The following is a 14945-nucleotide window of genomic DNA, read 5'->3' on the forward strand; positions in this document are numbered from 1 at the left end:
ACATCTAATATATTTCAGGTTTTGAAGCTCAATACGGAAAACTTCCTTAACTGTAAGTTTCCCAATCAAGTGAACCCAAGCTGTTGCTAAAACAAAAAAACCAGCCTTGTTCCGCAAACTAACAAAGTATGACAAAAACACCATTTAACGCAGCTTTGGCAGGCGTTGTTTCAGCCCCTAACCCTGACCAACAGTCAGGTGATGCACCAATCCGTCCCAAACTCTGAATACATCAGCAAGAAAGGAATACTGATTTGTTGGCCTCAAACCTGTTAGTACAGTGCCGCACGCCTATAAAAGAAGGCATTCTCAGCAAGAAACTGACTTTCCTCATCCGCTCATTAATCATCCTCAGAAGCCTCGTAGCTATCCTAAAAAACCCTACTGCTTCACTAAGATTTGTTAGCTCAGCCAATTTGCCAACTCAGGCTATAATCTTGCGTCTGCAAATCTTGCACATCATACTGCCAACTTTGACCTAATCTTTTTATTGCCCAAACTTTGCTTCTCACTCTATCTGCACTACAGCTCGTACATAAAACTTTCTCAAAAAGACACCTCCCAATAATCTCTTGTGCTTTGCACCTTTATCCGTTTTCATCTTAGCACCTTCATCTTCTGTCATCACGCACTTTTCTGCTATCCAAGCTTCTTAGCTAGCCTTACCCTTGCTCTGAGGTAAGAGCGGTGACCTGTTCCTCTTTCTATTCTTCTCTTCACACAAGTTGTATATGGTTCACAACCTAACCCAAAATAAATTTTCTCTTAGTTCTTTGCAATCTCACAATATAAATCCAAGTATATTGAAGTCTCAGAAACATGGAAAAAAAAATCAAGGGTTTTCCCTACAAATTAAAAAAAACAGAGAAAAAAAATCCTGGGTTTCCCCTTACAAGAGACAGCCTGACAAACATTTGGGTTTCCCCTAAAAAATACAAAAAAAACACCCAAAAAAAGCCACTGCCTACAAGAAAAAACAAACACCCCCACACCCTGCCACCTAACATCAGAAAGCTGATGTATTGTGGCCCACCATCCATCCCTGTCTAGCAGGGTTAAAAAATGGTGAGAGGAAGACCCCCAGCCATTAAGCACAAGGGGGGCCCACAAGTATTCCCCCGCCGGACTGCGCAAGTGCAACAGCGGACGGGGGTGAGACAATCCCCCGGCTGGAAGCCAGCCCGGAGAATTGCCTGAGGGAATAACCTTTGCAAAGGTGTCCTATTTATAGGCAGGAACACAGGTCAACTTCCACATTGAACCCATCCACGCTTCAATCATGTCTTCACCGCCACGTCAACCGTTGCATGAGCCTCTTGAACGCCACGACACAGCCAATCACCCCTACCACTCATCAATCACCAGGGCCAGGAGTCAGCCCCGCTGCCATTTTTTTCATCAATTTACTGTTGGTATGCCAACCTCAACACCTACTCGGCTTCCATGAACTATGTACATAGGTCTCTTGAATTTGTTGCGCAACAAATCTTTGGATAGCTGACACATTCATTAATCAGTTAAAGCTCATTTTCGGGCACCCACGAGTGATACAAAATACTGCGAAGTGCATTCGGCGTGTTTTTTGGGAAAGTCAATTTTGTTGTCTTGTGTGCCCTGCGCCTACAAAGCAGATTTTTGTGCGTTGAATTTCGCGAGGGATCATGTTGAAGTCGGTTTGACTTATTGGGCTCGTGGAAAAGTGAGGAGGAAGACACAGAGCTGGCCCATTGGATCCAGATGCATGACCAACACGGCCTTCTTGGCGAACAGAAGCTCAAGAGATACCTCAGATATATCGGAAACTAGCTCAACTCTCAGGCAAATTCAAAAGCCAAACCGGCACGGCCTGCTCGGCGAACAGAAGCTCAAGAGATACCTTAGATATATGGGAAGGCGGCTCAAGTCTTGGGCGAATTCAGGCAAGCGGTCTGCTCGGCCAGCCTTCCCATCACTACATTGCTGTCAACGCTAACCACCCGAGTTGCGGATATATTCAGTTGATCAAACTGGTCCAGAGATCTGGGAACAAGACTTGATGCTCTCGACGGCTGTCGTATCTGAGATGGTCCAGATCTATGGCCTGGTCTTGACCCCGCCGGAGAGGCTGGGCGATCTGATCAACTGGGAAGTGGCCGAGACCCTGAGCCAGCTCCGCTCGACGCTTACAACCTGTTTGTTTCCCTTATCTTCTCCAACTACCTCGACCCCGTTGATTGGCTCAAGTTCGGAAGAAGGGTATAATTGGGGGGCCAGACCGACGGCGCACCTCAACGGTGCTGATGCGCCGGACCTCAGCTGACGCCGGTCGGTCACCCGCAACCCCCCTTGCAACCAATCATTTGCTGAAGCCGATCTGAATCCTGCCCGTCTCCTTGGCCGTGACAGCAACCTTGCTATGTACACAAGATCCCCCACCCTCGCGCGCATGCTGTTGTCTTCTTTCTTGTTCACTCTACCCCCGCCGCATCCTTGCGTCCCTCCTCCTCCTCGACCTCCCTATGCAAACTACACTCAACGGCGCAGTCAGACTAGGAGATTTCTGCACGGCGGGCCAAGGCAATCGGCTCAAATTTGATTACGAGAGAGAGAGGCGAAGGCGTTGGAGGCGGGAGAATGGCTGTTAAGGTGTGGCAAGCGCTGGCTGAAGCGCACTATCCACAAGTTCCTTTGCATTATTGACCAGACCACAGCTTCATATTCTTGATGTATTTTATTCTCATCTGTTGAAAATAATAGTGGGACTTCTGAAAGAGGATCAAACACCAATAACTTCAAAGCTTACATTTGTAAAACAAAGGTTCAACTGAAGTTTTGAAAAAAGGTAAAGAAGCAATTCTACAAACAGCTAGAAAAAAAACTTGGGCTAACAAGGGTAGGAAGTATTTGGAACAGTGGAATATGATTGTTTGAACTGGGGTACATATTTATGTCCTTCTGTTATTTATGATTATCGTTCAAATTCAAAGTAGGATGTCTATCTTCTGGTTGTCTTGTTGAAAACCAAGCATAATATATGCAACCTGTTATTGAATCTGTTGAGATTGATTTTACAATTATTTTTTTTGAATATCAAGTAAAAAGCCACAGCTAAGTACAACAACAAAATATTAATTCATATTCGTAAGCCTGGTATCAAAACAACACCTGCTTGCAGGACCCAGCCCACCATTTTCAGAGGGATCAAACCACCCCCGATATGTTGGGCCCCTCTTAAAATATAACTTTTCTTATTTTTTGTTATTCTATCAAATAAATTTTATTATCATTCACTCCCTCACTTGGTATAGCTAGAAGAAATATATTTCTTGGCATCACCAAGCCTGACATTTGCTGTCTAAAACATGAATGCTGCAGGACCAGGACCACCTGACTCTGGACCCAGGCTTAACAAGGAGAGGGGAGCAGGGAGCACGAGAAGGCGGAGGTCTTGGAGTTGATGTTGCTTTTGTTATTGTTGTTTGGCTTGCGTCTTGCTCTGAGTGGGCCCGCGGGGTGGCCAGGCCTTGGGTGGCGTTAGAATTTTGTTGTTGCTGATGATTGTTGTTAGCTGGGATGACGGCGAGGGATATTGAAAGGGGCTTGGTGACCCCGCGGCGGGCCTTGAGGCCGTTGGTCGAGCTGGCGATACTGGCGGGTTGTGGCTCGACGGAGCAGGGGGCTGTTGTCGGACACGAGGAAGGAGTAGGGCAGGAGGTTGAGTGGGGGCCATTGGGAGGAGTAGGGTCTGCTGTATGAATTGGAAGAGTATAACAACATTGAAAGCGAGCAAATTTGAAATTTACAACGCCAATTATGTAAACAAACATATCGCTTATTCCGCTTCATAGGATTCGCAAGCTTCAGTGGCATTAATGGTAGCTTGGGAGAACAAAGTCCTCCAAGTAACAAGCCAAGTTCTGAGGCAAGTTTGAGAAGAACAACTATTGGTCTCTACGCATCTCGGCAAAATATAAAGGTCTATAAGAAACAAACAAGATTGAAAACAAGCTGAGAGTTTCTCGATATTATCGCCAAGAGTTATAGTAGGCACTTGTTGATCCTCAACAGCTAATGGCAAGAGATACATTAAACCACCGGTATAATTTTTGATTTCTTCAACTGATTCGTCTAGTGAGCGGAGTTGATGAGAAGACATTTCTGTGAAAATAGGTAGCTTGTTTTTGGCCATGCCACCAGTTGTCATTTTGTTAAAAAATAACTTGGATAGTTTGATTACTGGTATGAACGATTTGGTGAGCTCGATGACTGATCCTGTGTAGCTTCCCTGGTTTGGTTCCGCTAAGAAGAAAGCGTTGTTCAAGAGAAAATTAAGATGGTTCGCCGAGAGTTTCCACTGATCAGAAATTCGATGTAACTCGGATCCATGTGACCAGGTGACAACGGAATCAATCGATTGCAGGAGTTCGCCAATGAATAGAGCTTGGACGTCAGTTTGATCGCCGGCTGGGAGGATGAGTGTTTCAATGAGCCGACGGCAGTTCAAAAAAAATGAATTGAGGTGAGTTCTCAATACGTCCTTAATGAAGCAATCCAAACCGCGTAGTCTATAGCGCTTGAGCTCTTTGAAGTGCTGGTCATTTGTTAAGGTTGATTCGTATACCATTCCGGGAATGAGATCTTTGATCGCGCGAATTATTCGATGCAAAGTAAGTTCAAGTTTTGGTTGGATGGCTATCACGAGCTTCAGGGTAGGGGCCGGGTTGAGCCGCAGGCTGTTTGAGTCACCGAGGGCTTGCGAGAGACTGATGATCTGCTGTCGTAGAACGGGCAGCAGGTTAGAGTGTAGCTCGGTTAAGAGATATTTCTTCGAGCGCAGTCGGTTGATAGAGAGATCTGCCGGGGTATTATACAGTCCGAGAGTGTAGTCGTGGTTGGCCAGACGTGCCAAACCCTTCGCTGCAAATTCTGGAGGATTTGTGAGCCTAGTCAGCTTGGCCAGGCCTTAGAGAAGTTCAGACCGATGGTTTTGATGAAAAGCTTACCTACTTGGTTCCGGAACCGATGGGTTACTATTGTATCGGTCTCATAGATGTCTACGAGTCCACTGGGCTCATCGATGTCTAGGAGTCCAATGGGCTCGTCGATGTCCAGTCCATTCGACATATTCTTGCTTGCCGAACTTTTTGGATGGTCTTCAGGAGGATGGGCGGTCCTGGCAAGAGGGCTTGTTCGGAACCTTGAGCCGTTGCGCCACCCGACTTCCTGCGGCACGGCGTTCGCCCTGGCGCTAGCTTAACTATTGTGTTTCGATAAATCCTTGGACAATCCGGTGCATCGGAAGACTTAAAGTTATGTGGTTATGCTGCACAGTGCACAGCAGCAATTTTTTCCTTTGGTTTTTGCCACCCACAGCGGCAATTCATGATGTCATGTGCCTTGCTCAAGTTGCTGTGATTAAGCAGCGGCAAGCGTCCCATCCATCTCAAACCACCATTGCTGCAGCCTTTGGTTGCTTCTCTCGACGACAATGGCCTCACTAATACGAATCACAGAATGGGTTTTCGCTCTTACGCTCCGGACACCGAGGTTCATGCAGTCCGAATGGCCCTCAAGGGCCTGTTGTTTACGGCTTCATGGATGTTTGATTTCGCGGCAGTCGTTTGGCCAATGGCTCGATCCCTACCAAGAAAATCCATGCGTTATCAGGGATCCGGATACTTATGAAACCCTTGGCCAACCCGCAGCCCTCTCTAGAGAAAACTGTACCTTGATGATTGGGTTTGTACGACTCGAACCGAGTTTGTTTCCACACAAGATTCGATAGAAGTTGTACGACTTGACAGAAGTCTTGCTCAGTGCTGCAGGCGTTCACTGGAAACTCGTCAAACGTTTGTCAATCACTCTGAAAAAACAGAAACCAAAGACATTCGCAAAAACACCACCGGGCCGGTTTGCCATCTATCCAATGCGGTCAGGTGCGACTGCGTCAGCCCGCCCCTGCTTGATACCGTCGGATCAGCCGTCCTGGCCCCGATGGCAACATTGAGAGCTGTGTATAGTCCCTGGCTGGCATTTTTCTCACACCAATCGGCCTCCCAATCTGCCGCCGAACCCAACGTTGCTTGACCCCGTATGTATACGCTTTCTGTGCTTGTGCTATCAAATTTATGCCGCGCTAGGATACTTGGCAGTTTCAGTTTGCGCAAGACCCTGTGTAATGAGAGAAATATTCTACTTTTCTTGTGGCAAAGTTAAACCAGTTTGTTTTTTCTTTCTGATTACAATGTGAAGTTCTTCTTCCGCATTGTTCTGGTGCAGGACAAACACAAGTTTTTCCAAGTGAGTTCTTGACCTTTGTAGCCGAGGGACACTTACTTGAGGTCCGACTGAGCGGGAACCAGAGTGCCGTGTGTGGAGGCCTGGGCCAACAGGTTGGTCAACTCACAGGTCGCCGGCTGTGTGACGACCTTTTAATGTGATGCCAACGCTGCTGCTCAAGCAGGAAGGATTCATTTTGGCCTAATTGATGCGCCAAAGCTGACCTTGCTGCCCGGAGCGTGGGCATGGTCGGACTTGTCGGCAATCAGGCCCGGTCAGACAGCTCACTGCTCAGTCTAACAGCCTGCAAAGTGGCAGGGTGGGCTCGGCCATAATCAGACGAGGGAGCAAAAACACCGTCAGCCCTGTTCTATATTCTGGGAGAGCAGCTTAAAAAAGGTCGTGTAGACCTACAACCTACTGCTGCATGCAGAAAAACTTCAAGAAAAACCTTAACATCCACATTTTTCAGTAAAATGATAGACTGCTCCACACTTACAGTGAGTTGAGCCGGGGTTTGGCATTTTGTCGTTGAGTCTCCAAAGGGTGGGTCTATTTGACCGTGGCGGCGGGATAGATGCTAATGTCCTGGGCCGAGGCACACTGGTGACTGGACTACCGGCTGCTGTGGCCAAGATGATCACCAATGACGACATCATGGCCTTTGAGGGGTAAAAAGAATGAAAGAAAACAGTGAAGATCCTTGAACCTTGGGGGAAAATCCAGGAAAATCCTGCAAATCCGTCCAAGGATTCTTCAAAACACAATACCTCTCGAACGGAGGGTCCGGGGGACCCCGCCCGGAGGGCTCTCCGCAGGAGAGGGCCGCTTTGCGGCCAGCCACAGCGAGCCTCCCACCAGGGGGGACTTGTGTTAGGGCACATCACATCTAGATCTGTGGGGAAAATAAAATCTAAAAGGGCCAGAGGCAGATTCCAAATAGCGAATCAAAAACCAATCCAGGATGAAAATTTCAGAAACATAGCATCAAGTTGAACATCCTTTGATGTTAAGCAGAACAGCCCTGTGGATGGTTGGAGTTGGCTGATTCCTTTTTTGTCTTGAAGTTGTGTGGGCTTTTGGGCGTGGGAAATATCACTGCTGCCATGGGTTGCACCAACAATGGGCCACTACGCTACGCTACGCTACAGGCCAATATCTGTTAGTGTATCCGTGGTTATTTGGCAAGACAATTGGGGTATTGTTATCCCCAATTATAGCCCAATACACTAACAGTTAGTGTATCCAAAGTTTCTCATTGAAGATCTTGGGTATTGTTATCCAGAATACACTCAAAATACACTAACAGGTAGTGTATTTATTTTGGATAACCAACATTTCCCTGAAAGTTAGTGTATCAGAGTTAGGATAACAATCTTCTACACTACAGTATCTGTTATCTCATGGTTTTTAGCCTCTAGAAAATGATTTTCAAAACATCATGTCCCAGATTTATTTTTTTTGTAACACAAAACCAACTTTACTACCAAAAATATCAATACACTGAAAGTAATTTTATCATTAATTGCAGAGATAAACCAACAGTTATTGTATTTGTTATCAGGAATAACAACAGATAACAATCATGAAACTAGGATTTGGTTATTGTTAACCTGGCATATTTCAGCTACACTAACAATACAATAACAGCCAAAAAGAATAACATCAAAAAGATGTATTGTTATTGCAATAAAATCAAGGATAACAGTATTATTTGTGTAGTGCAGTGGAAAAAACTAACAATACACTACACTAACAATACAGTTAGTGTATCAGCCCACCGTTGGTTGCACATAGAGTCCTGTTAAAGGGTAACAGGATATTTGCAAGGATGGACCATGGGACAAGAACCCTGAAATTGCGGCGGCGTAGCCGCCTTGAACTCCAGTGAATGTCTTGAAATGGGCTCTAAAGTTTTTTTAAATTCTATTTGTGAACCCCCTAATTACAGCCAAATTTCCATTGGAATTTCCTCTGCCACCGTGACTGGGTACCTGAAATTAATTATTAACTGGAATAGTTCCAGAGATTGGATGAGAGTATGGAAAATATCTGAAAATACATGCCTATGTATTTAATTGAAATCAATGACTATTTGAAGTTGTCAAACCATGCAACATTTGGTTGTCTGATGAGCCATCTTAATTTGATCCACTGCAAATACTTAAAAAAAGGTTCCATGAATGCCTTGAGTCCTGCTCTTGATTAAGCAGAAACTGCTTTTATCTCAACAGATCATCTGTCCTAAATTGCTGTGAACCCAAAATCAACCTGGTCTTATAATTGTATTAAGACCAAGAGTTTCTACTATCAAGCTAAGTCAAGAAAGATCAGATAGTCCATTGAAGTATGTACAATGTAGGCCGATTCATTCCACAAAAAAAGAAAGCAAGCAGTTGATGTGTTGCACGCGAGAATCAGTGAAAGGATGGTCCCAGGTGAGTCTATGTAGGTACATGTGATTAGTTACATCTAGCGGGTTCAACTGCATAAATGGGAAGAGTATAACAGCATTAAAAGCAAAAGTTTTTAGAACAGATATAAATACGTATTGTTTATTCCATTACAAATGATTCACAAGCTTCAGTTGCATTCGTTGCAGCTGCCGAGAACAAAGCGTTCCAAGTGACAAGCCAAGTTTTGAGGCAAGTTTGAGACGAACAATAATTGGCTTCTGTGCACCTCGGTATAATATAAAGGTCTACAAAAAACAAGCAAGATTGAAAACAAGATACGAGGTCCTCGATTTGTGCGCAAAAGGTTGCAGTAGGTATCGCCAGCGAATGGGAGGCGAGATACTAATCTAGCAAGATATTTACCCATTTTGACAGCTGATTCGTCTAATGAAGCGAGTTGATGAGAAGACATTTCTGTAAAAAGTGGTAGCTTGCTTTTGGCCATCCTATCAGTTGTCAGTTTGTTAAAAAATAACCTGGATAGTTTGAGGACTGGTATAAACGATTGGAGGAGCTCGATCACTGATTCCGCGAAAAGTCCCTGATCTGGTACCACCATGAAGAAAGCGTCATTCAACGCAAAATCGATGTTTTGTAGCGCAACTTTCCACTGATCATAAATTGGATGTAATTCGGGTGCCTTTGACCATTTGACGACGGACTCGATCGACCACAAGAGTTGACCATCGTATGGAGCTCTTACGTGAGTGTGGTCGTCGGCTGGGAGCATGAGTGTTTCAATGACCCGACGACAATCCAAAAGAAACGAGCCAAGGTTGGTTTTCAATTCGTTCCTAATCGACAAATCCAAACCGCGGATTCTATGGCGTTTGAGCTCTTTGAAGTGCTGGTCATTCGTTAGGGTCGGTTCGTATTGTGTTCCGGGGATGATGTCATTGATGACACAAATTATTCGATCCAAAGTCATTTCAAGGCTTGGTTGGATCACTATCACGAGGGGCATGATGTACCCCGGATTTAGCCGCACGGCGTTTGAGTCACCCAGAACTTGCGAAAGACTGGTGATGTGATATTGGAGTGAAGGTAGCAGGGTCGAATGTAGCTCAGTTAAGAGATATTTTTTCGAGCGCAGTCTTTCGATCGAGAGATCTGCTTGGGTATCAGTGAGTACGCGATTGTAGTCGTACTCGGCCAGACGCCCGAAAAACTTCGCTGCATATTCTGAAGGGGATTTTTTTTGAGCCAGTTCAGCCCATGTATGCAGGAAGTTCGGACTGATGATTTGGATGAAAAGCTCACCTACTTGATTTCGAAACCGATGGATTGCTAACGCATCTAGCTCATCCATGTCTCCAAGTAGTTCCGTCCGATGTATTCGTCCTTCCCGAGCTCTTTGTTGGTGACGTGTGGCGCGCCTTGGCTCAAAACTCGGAGCCGCCACGAACTTAACGAGGTCCCTCTGCTGTGGGAATGTGTCTTGCGAGGCAAGCCTCCGACAGGACCCTGGAAACCCCCTGTGGAGGTGGTAACCAAAAAAACGAGATTTGGCACTCGTACATTGGAGGACTTCCCTTCGATTTACACAGCCGTGTAAAGTCAGATCTAGCACTACAGACCGGGCATCAAGGTTGCGTACTCTCGATGGCCGGTCTGTACCGGGCATCGAGAGGGTTGAGTCCCCTCGACGATCGGTCTGTACCGGGCATCGAGAGGGTTGTGTACTCTGGATGGCCGGTACAGACCAGCTACAGCAGTTCCGAGAAAGCTTGCGTTTCCGGACCTGCGATTCTGCCCCCCGAACTCGACTTCAACTTCAGCCACATCCCCCCTGTATTCTGGACAGCCCGGGTTATACAGGGCTGTGGGGCCTGACTGGGCAGCCTGGTGCCCTGTCATGCCACACGGGCGCAGGGGGGTGCAGGACCGCTGGGCTCGAAATTTGACAAGGAGTCCAACGGTGCCACTCTCCAAAGCTAAAAGCTAGCTATCACAAAGATAGCTTTTGCAACAAATGCATGTCCCTGTATGGCAACGGCCATACAGGAGGCAATACAGGTGGCTGAAGTCAAGTTCGGGGGGCAAAATCGCAGGTCCAGAAGCGCAAGCTTTCTCGGAACTGCTGTATCGGGGGGGGGGGGGGGGGGGGGTTGTGTACTCTTGATGACCGGTCTGTACCGGCCATCAAGAGGGATGTTTTGGTTTAATCTAGCCGCTGAAAAGTGCGTGTAAAACCAGGGTGTAAAAATCTGGCTTTACAAGTGCCAAATCTGACTTTACACGGCTGTGTAAATCAAAGGGAAGTCCTCCATTATGTATAAAAAAAATGAGGCCCCATTTGGCCGCGCGATGTAATATGATAAATCGGGCAATTTATAACGGGGGGCGCCCGGGGTATCACACCTGTTTATTTGGTGTTTGGGGCTGCCAATGATATTATAAAATGCATTACCCCACATCACCAAAAAAATATCACCCCCGCCATTTTGGAAATAGAGGTCAGGACCTCTATTTCCGGGTGATATATCGGTGACTACATATGTACTCACCCCCCAGTCATCAAGCTGCACCTCTCGATGACCAATCATCTGGTCATCAAGAAGGACACAACCTCTTGATGACTGGTCAACCAATCATCGAAGAGGACACAACCTGTGGATGACCGGTTGGACTGGCCATCCAGACACAACCTCTGGATGACCGTTCTGACCGGCCATCCAGAGGACTTCACCTCTCAATGATCACCGGTTCAACCGGTCATTGAAGAGGACACACCCTCTTGATGACCGGCCAACCGGTCATTGAAGAGGACAGACCCTCTTGATGATCGGTCAACCGGTCATCAAAGAGGACATAACCTCGGGAGTCTGGTTGACCGGTCATCAAGAGGGTGTGTCCTCTTTGATGGCCAGTCAACCGCTTCACCTCTCGATGACCAGTCAACAGGTCATCAAGAGGTTGTGTCCTCATGACCAGTTGACCGGTCATCAAGAGGAGTTCAGCTCTTGATGAACGGTCAACCGGTCATCAGGAGCTGAAGCCCTCTGGACGACCGGTTCAACCAATCATCAGGAGCTGAACTCCTCTAGATGACTGGTTCGACCGGCCATCCAGAGGAGTTCAGCTCTCGATGACCGGGTGATCGGACATTGAGAGGTGGGCTCCTCTTGATGACCGGATGATTGAGAGGAGTTCAGCTCTCTCGATGTCCGGTTGACCGGTCATCAAGAGGAGTTCAGCTCTCTCGATGTCCGGTTGACCGGTCATCGAGAGGAGTTCACCTCTCTCGATGTCCGTTTGACTGGTCATTGAGAGGAGTTCATCTCTCGATGTCCGATCAAACGGACATCGAGAGAGGTGAACGTTCTTGATGGACCAAGAGACGTTCCTGATGGACCGTTCATCAAAGAGGAGTTCAGCTCTTGATGACCGATCAACCGGTCATCAAGAGCTGAATTCCTCTGGATGGCCGGTCAGAGCTGAACGCTCTTGATGGACCGTTCATCAAAGAGGACTTGACCTCTTGATGACCAATCAACCAGTCATCAAGAGGTGAACTCCTCTGGATGGCCGGCCAAACCGTTCATCCAGAGGTTAGGTCCTCTTTGATGACCGGTTGACCGGTCATTGAGAGGTGAAGTCCTTTTTGATGACCAGATGACCGGTCATCGAGAGGGTGTTACTCCTCCGGATAACCAGTTGAACAGGTCATCGAGATGTGTACTAGGTGTGTGTACATGTATGATACTGTCTGCTCTCCAAACAGCCTGTTATAAATGGACTCCAACATTATTCTGGAGTGGATGCGCCAAACAGCCATGTTATAAATCTAATCATTTCTTGATTGGCTTTATTACAGTTGGATTGCACATTGGGTGGTATGTATATTATGATGCAATTTATCATATCACACCGGGCGTCCAAATGGGGCCTGAGCAATGGTGCAATTGGGGTTCTCAAAGTTGCGACATAGCGGCATATGTCATGCAAACATACAACTTTATTTGCAGGGGCTGTCAAACGCTTCCCTGCAAAAAAGGTGTGGATGGCAGTAGGTCACATTTGTATGTTTTCAACTTTGAGAACCCTAAATAACGTATTGCACCACCGTTCCGAGTAATATAAGAATAATGGCTTGGAATCAGTTACGTTACCATTAATGGTAACATAACTACCCTGCGTTGCTCCAAATCCAGGGTCTTTTAACATGAAATTCTCTAAGGGCCTGTACCATATGAAATCTGTTTTTCTGGTTCAGGGAAAATAGTTTTTTCTTTTGCGCTTTTCCGTTATTTTGAAAAACACATATCTGAAAAAACAGAATGTGATAAACGTGTACCACAAACATCCCACCAAGGTTCCAGGATATCCACAATCAACCACCATTGCATCCACATCATCAAGATCCAGCACACCCAACACATCTAACACATCCACCACCCTATACCACCATGGACAACAACCTGTTCACAACACTTGCTGCCGCCGCCACATCTCACTCATGGAGATGAATAACATCTTGATTTCAGTTGCTACCGCCGGGATTGCTCAAAAATACCTCGGAAGCATCTGGAATACATATGAAGCATACTATGGCGACAGCGGAGAAGCCAGGTACACTCGCTTCCTACTTGATGAAGTCAGACCAGAGCTTTTCCGTGAAATAACTTGAATGGAACAAGCCACTTTCAAAAATCTTGTTGAAGAGTTGTCAATGAGTGGGCTCAATCAACCATGTAACCTCAAACATACCTATCAGATTTTTTCCTCCCTTGTTTATAAGAGCTATATAAGATTGTGACCAATAAAAAGACCATGTGATCAGATTGAGCAATACATCATGGCAAAGTGTGATTGAGAAAGAAGACCAGAGTGCAACCAAGAAAGAAGACCAGACGATTGTAAGACCAAGTGATAAAAGAAATAGATCACGGCCAAGAAAGACAAGATCCAAATAATAAGAGCAATAAATCATGATTGAGAAAGACAACCGTATCAATCAATTGAGAGAGACAGCCGTATTGATTGAGAGAGAGAGACAGCTGTATCAATTGATTGAGAGAGACAACTGTAGCTTGGGCTGGACTGTGGATTCAGACATTGAAGTCGGTGTTGGTGGCGAGTTCGGAGATCTGGGTTCTGATGAGATCATGAGAGTGGTGGGATGGTGCCCTTAAGGACAACTGGAATAATGAGATCGAGAGTGATGGACTTTGGCATCTGTAGATGGCACTCCAGTGGAAAAATAGCGGTCAAAAAACAGGGTCAGACCTGTTTTTGAAAAGCACCCATTTTTGAGGAAAACTATTTTCTGTATATGTCAAAAAACAGGCGCTGTGGTACGTGTTTTTTGGTGAAAACAGTTTGCAGGAGGCAGTTGGGCAGCATTTTTGGCCAGGGAGAGATTTATGTGCGCAGCAGCAACATAAGAAGCTCAAGGGCAAGTTTGGCTCTGGAGAAGCAAGTGTTATCCAGGAAGAGACTTTGAGGCTCTCCTCTCCCACCTTGTTGGACTCTTCCTCAAGTGCATGTGTACGTCATTGATTGATGAGAAAGAGAGAGAAACAGGGGGGGTGCTCAGAGGAGCGCCTTCTTGACAGCAGCAATTCCCTCCCTCCTAATCAGATAAATACGAAGCCATGATATAAGTGTCCCCACCCACAACAGAAGGGGGGGGGAGGGGATGAGGAGGGGAAATAGAGGTCAACGAGGGAGGCGGAGAGGCTGTCAATGTCTTTGAGCTGCGCTTGGCACGGCGGCGGCAAGGAGTACCTAATCTGGAGCTCCTGCTTGAGCAAAACATTAAGCTTGACCAAGGCAGAGAGTCTCCAGTGGGCTGATTAGCATCAACGGAGGGCTGGGGGTCTTGATGTGCAAGGGTTGGCAATGAATTGCTCACTTTCCTCAAAACTTTCAGGATGTTTGGGCAGGGTTTATGGGAGAGCAGCATCTTCCTGTTCATCCAACCCAAACTCAGAAAACCTACATAACTTTATGATTTTATAATAATTTTTATAAGATCACACTTTGAACTTTTTTTTGCTCAAACAAGCGGTTTGAGCACCCCACGCACACCAAAACAAGTCCTCAAACATTGAAAAGTCATGCTTTTCAAAAATCACTATAAAAATAGTGAGGAGTCACAAAAAAAGGTACATAACACCAAAAGAAAGACAAGAAGCAGGCCTTTATGGCCTGCGAAAGGAATTCAGTCAAGACAAGTAAGGAAGCGGTTACAGGAGGAAGAAGACGAAATATACCGTTTTCCAGCGA

At 46.1% G+C, this 14945-nt stretch overlaps 3 protein-coding genes across 3 annotated transcripts; 1 reads left to right on the plus strand and 2 right to left on the minus strand.

Annotated features, from left to right (window-relative positions):
• Positions 1-1279: 1279 nt before the first annotated feature.
• Positions 1280-2299, plus strand: PtA15_10A154 (uncharacterized protein; the record flags this gene model as incomplete). The annotated part of the gene is made up of 2 exons (XM_053160302.1): positions 1280-1373; positions 1998-2299. The coding sequence occupies 2 exons, from the start codon at positions 1280-1282 to the stop codon at positions 2297-2299; spliced, it is 396 nt and encodes a 131-aa protein (XP_053024290.1).
• Positions 2300-3811: 1512 nt separating this feature from the next.
• PtA15_10A155 (uncharacterized protein) lies at positions 3812-5103 on the minus strand (the record flags this gene model as incomplete). Its single annotated transcript, XM_053160303.1, has 2 exons — positions 3812-4905; positions 4983-5103. 2 exons carry the CDS (start codon positions 5101-5103, stop codon positions 3812-3814), a joined length of 1215 nt encoding a protein of 404 aa, XP_053024291.1.
• A 3970-nt stretch (positions 5104-9073) lies between these two features.
• Positions 9074-10023, minus strand: PtA15_10A156 (uncharacterized protein; the record flags this gene model as incomplete). Its single annotated transcript, XM_053160304.1, has 3 exons — positions 9074-9128; positions 9191-9896; positions 9975-10023. 3 exons carry the CDS (start codon positions 10021-10023, stop codon positions 9074-9076), a joined length of 810 nt encoding a protein of 269 aa, XP_053024292.1.
• Between the last annotated feature and the right edge of the window lie 4922 nt (positions 10024-14945).

Source organism: Puccinia triticina, chromosome 10A (assembly GCF_026914185.1).
Source record: "Puccinia triticina chromosome 10A, complete sequence".
NCBI classification, from domain to species: Eukaryota; Fungi; Basidiomycota; class Pucciniomycetes; order Pucciniales; family Pucciniaceae; genus Puccinia; species Puccinia triticina.